The 4,916-nt window shown below is 38.3% G+C and overlaps 1 protein-coding gene across 1 annotated transcript; it reads left to right on the forward strand.

Moving 5' to 3' along the window:
• Positions 1 to 3,515: 3,515 nt before the first annotated feature.
• On the forward strand, positions 3,516 to 4,916 carry LOC125505001 (the record flags this gene model as incomplete). Its single annotated transcript, XM_048667902.1, is given in 4 exon segments — positions 3,516 to 3,947; positions 4,045 to 4,221; positions 4,279 to 4,627; positions 4,683 to 4,916. Coding segments are annotated over 4 exon segments (1,181 nt in total), but the record flags the coding sequence as incomplete, so codon positions are not given.

Raw genomic sequence — 4,916 nt, forward strand, 5'->3', positions numbered from 1 at the left:
GTGTTTCTAAGGCAAAGACACAAATCCTGGAATTTCAATGCGCATGCTCACAAAACGAGTTTGACCACTGAACCGTACAATATACCATCGCTCAAGTTCACTCCATAACTTCGTTTCACATTAGTTTTCATTGAATACAGTAGTGTTTCGACTTGACATTTTTTTATATTAAATATGTTTGTTTTGGCCCACTCTTTTATAGGTGCCTTTAGTCTATTGTAAATCTCCAGATGGCACCTGACCGATACGCTTGTGGTGCGTTAAAGGCCGAAGCCACCACTCGTTCAAAGCCTTTTTTCATAAACACTCACTTAGACGCTCTCGTGGTATAAAGTTCATTTTGGAACACGTGTAACGTTTTATTACAACCTCAAGAAGAAGCTTGCAAGTATTTCTTAATTCATACAGTCCATTCCATTTCGTACAACAATTCAGCGTAACCCATAACCGACCACATATATTTGGGTTTTAAAGGTTGCAAACGCGTACATTTTGGTCTTATCGAGTCGGATTCAAACGCGCATTTTAGTGGGTCTAGCCGAACTCAGTGGTTATACAATCAGAGGGCCAATCTCTCTTTATTATTTCCTTATTATTTCAAATCAACTTTCCTTGCGGCAATTGCAAACTCTTCGTGTCACGTGGGCTCATTCAAATTGAAGTCTAACACATGGTTCTAAGAACTATTTCTATCACTTCATATCTGAAGCATCTATTTTGTATTTATTAATTGATTGATAAATTGCTTAATTCAGAATCTGTCCCGTTATCGATTAAAAAGCGTTTCTAAAGTTTATAGTTAATCGCCTTAGTAACTCCATGTGAACATGGACAATCTCAGTCGGAAACGAGGTGTTAAGGGAAAATTAGCCCGTTTTGTTGCGTTTGTGGCAAAAATAGAAGAAGCCCATCAAAATCCCGAGTTAATAGTTAGCCCCATTCAATCTACGCAATTACAAACACAATTTGACTCTATACACTATTTCACGGGCTGAGGTTTCAAAGAATGAACTTGCTGCTCTTTCTTTCTTCAATTTGCCAAGATTCCACGGGGATGTTGATGACTGGATAGTTTCGAGAAATTTTCTCAAATTTAATTCATGACAGTGATGAAATCACCAACATTTAAAAGCTGTGTTATCTTCAAGCTTCACTTTTCGGCGAAGCAGCAGAAACTATCAAGTCTCTAGAATTCACGAGCAGCAATTATATCATAGCGTTCAATTCGATATGTGAGAGATATAATAATCCGCCAATGTCGGTACATAATCACTTAACATCAATCTCCCCTCTTTGAATCAGTTTAAGAAATTTATTAAAAATTCGGCAAACTTGCTGGAGTTTTTAGAATCGAAACAATCCAAACCCCGTTTACACAAAAGCAAAACGTGCTCTAAATCATTTGTTTCCAGTGGTCCGATGTGTGCGCTATGGAAGCAGCCTCATTACTTGTCCAAATGTGATCGCTTTTACAAACTAGCTCCCCCGGATAGATTAGCTAAGGCGAAAGAATTAAAAGTTTGCATTAACTGTTTATCTAGAGGGCATTTCGTAAAGCAATGCAACTCCACATTTACTTGCCGTCTTTGCGATTCCAAGCATCATACTAGCTTACATATCAAGTCAAAGGAACCATCAGTTGAGCAATTACCTGCTCTTTCACATGCAGAGATTCCTGAGCGGTCTAGAACTATATCTGCATTTTCGTCTAACACCACTCAAGTTCTCTATAGGACAAATCATGGATTCTACTGGAAGGCTTCATAAAATTAGAATACTGTTGCATTCTGGATCTCAATCTAATTTCATCAAGTCCAGTTATGCAAAAAATTGAAATTTACAGTTCAGTCGATCAATGCATCAATTTCTGGTCTAGCCCAAGTCTTCTCTCGTTCATTCCAAGTGTGACGTTGAAGTAGACGCTAATCAATCGCCCTTTAAGCTTCAGCATTCTTGCCGTCCTGATGAAATAGCAGGTAGTATTCAGCAGTAGCAGGCATTCGTGTTAATTTGAAGCATTCTAAGATTCCCGAAAACATAAGGTTATCAGAACCTTTCTTTGGGGAACCCAATACCATTGATCTTCTGCTCGGGGCTTCGACTTTCTTTAACATTCTGTGCATCGGGCAGGTTCGTCTTGGTTCAAATCTGCCTGTTCTTCAAAAAACCCGTTTTGGTTGGGCAGTTGCAGGTCCTTTTGGATTCGCGAGTTCAATGTCATTTAAGCTGCACTGAAGAACTGTCTGATCAGCTGAATACGTTCTGGGAGCTTGAACATTATCCTTCGAACAAGGCGCTCTCTTCGGAGGAGAAATCATGCGAATCCCATTATCTGCAGAACACCAAAAGAAGTTTCGACGGTAGATTTGTCGTATCTATACCCTTCAAAGCTCCCGTCGAGCTACTCGGTGATTCCTACAAAATTGCCGAAAAGCGATTTCTTTCTCTGGAAAAAAGGTTCCAATCAAATTCAAAGTTATACCAGCAATATTCTCGCTTCATGAAGGAGTACGAAGAGTTGGAATATATGATTGGTTGTTCCACATCCTTCTGAAATTTCGATTTATCTTCCACATCACGGATTTTTAAAGGAGGACAGTCTCACGACAAAACTTCGTGTTGTTTTCAACGGCTCGATGCCGTCTACGACAGGGCATTCTCTAAATAGTCTGTAAATGGTTGGTCCAGTAATTTAAGAAGATTTATTTTCAATCTTGATTCGGTTTCGACGTCATCGTTATGCTATTTCCGCCGACATTTAGAAAATGTATCGGCAGGTTCTAATCAACCCCTCGCAGAGAGCTTTGCAACGCGTTTTATGGCGAGCAACGCCTACTGATCCGTTGCAATGCTATAATCTGAACACAGTAACTTATGGCACTGCTTCAGCGGTTTCTAGCTATTCGTTCGTTAAGGCAGCTGGGCATAGATTCTCAAACTTCTTCACAAACTTCAACACTTCTTACAGAGTTGATATAAAATGTAGAGATGTAGCTCTTTCTCAACTATTTGCTCTAAGCTCAAAACGGTTTTATATTTGCTTATGAGTTCTGCCTTCAGTATGACTTCACCGAAAGTTAGTTGCGGTCTTTATTTCTCCCCAGAAGACTCAATTTGCTTCTAACAAATAACACTGAGTATTTCGCACGTCTATTATCAAGAGGGTTTTACCGATTAGAGTATCCCGAATAAAATTAACCTTTATGCATGTTCGGCATTGTTATACATTCATACAAGTTTTGAAGAGCACAATTTAAAATCGAACCACAAATACGCTGTAGCTCTGCTCACAAGTTTGTCAACAGAAAACTGCCAGGGTGCAAGGTTGTTGTATCTTTTGATAAAAAAATTTCTCAATCGTATTTTGTATAAATAGGAAACTTGCATTAGTTGATGCAAACTTAAAGCACATCTTTAAGAGGTAATAGCTCCTCTTTTCGCGTGCTCCCAGACCTAGTAACTCTTTGAAACGAATGATTAATGATGATGAAATAACTGTTTTTCATAATCAAATAACCTAAAGCAAATGCCTTATTTAAATATAGGTGACTTGATGGATCAAAACAATTCGAGAAAATATGTCTCTAAGACTGTAGACGTTTTTCCTGACGAAGAAGTAGAACCCAATAAAACACAGATTCAAGAGGACGAAAACCGAACTGGTCCAATTACGATCAATGAGGAGTTGGCCAACTCCACTGTGGCTGACTCTATCGGGGACATTTCGACTCAAGAACAAGACAATTATTCGAAAGACAACCAAGAAAACGCTATAAAAGTATATGAAGATTTATCTAGTGGTAGTGAGGATATGAGACAAGTTATTCAGGACATAAAAGACAAAAAGGCACCAAATAAGCTAATAGATCGGCCATCCACTAGTAAACGCAACACAGAACATAAAATTCAAGATATTTCAGCTGATACATTGGCGACTGTTGATTATGGTAAGGTTAATTTCTGTTTTTGACACCATTATTTAGCTTCTTTTCTGTCGGTTTTCTGCTCGCCAAACTTCACTTATAATTTGTTTACATATTGTAGATCCAGTATTGTCTGATAGTGATGATTGTCAAGAGCCGTCACATCAACCGTCTTTTGTGAACCAAAGCAACATAATTGAGATTGCGTCTAGTAGCGAAGATGAATTAAATGATGGCCAAATGCTTGAAACAGATGAAGAATCATCTTTTAGATTACATTTTTCTAGGTCTTCGAACAGTAAGATACTACACTAAAAACTTGGAATTGGGTTGTATTGTAATTTATTTGTTTTAGGATCGCCAGTTGTAGTTAAAGAATTTGAAAAAAGTGAGATAATCTTTGAGGAAAATAATTCTCACAGTCGAATTGATTTGGAGAATAACGAAGAATCACATAACTCCGTTAAGTACGAACGAGGCACGATCTGTATAGATTCTACCAGGAACTCACATGAGGATTGTCCAGCAGAATTCGCAGTGGTTCAATTACATGCTCATCCTGAGAAGCAGCCCGTTTCGATGGTTGATAATACATTTGATGAATCGAATAGAGAAATTACACCATTTTCAACTGCAGAAGTAACTGCGATTAAAGAACTCACCAAAATATTAGAGGAAGGCGATGAAAGCACAGATGAAGAAAAGTACGTTTTTGCATTGAAATACAAGGAAATTAATTTTATTGGGTTAATTTTTCAGCTCCGTGTATGGCTCATCCAACAGTTTGCACAATAGTGGCGTTGAGATGAGCCAACTAGTTTTAGAAAAACCTGACGATCCCTCGACTGACTCAAATAAACATTCTATAAGTATACAATGCACCTTGGCTGCTAAGGATCTTGAATCAAGCAATTCAGACAAAGCACTAACGATGAATGATTCCGAGGAATGCGTTGAATTATCAGAGCACCAGCGTTCGATTAGCGTGCAGTG

This window comes from Dendroctonus ponderosae, unplaced genomic scaffold, assembly GCF_020466585.1.
Source record: "Dendroctonus ponderosae isolate FM_Combo_2020 unplaced genomic scaffold, Dpon_F_20191213v2 Dpon_F_20191213_600, whole genome shotgun sequence".
In the NCBI taxonomy this organism is placed as follows: domain Eukaryota; kingdom Metazoa; phylum Arthropoda; class Insecta; order Coleoptera; family Curculionidae; genus Dendroctonus; species Dendroctonus ponderosae.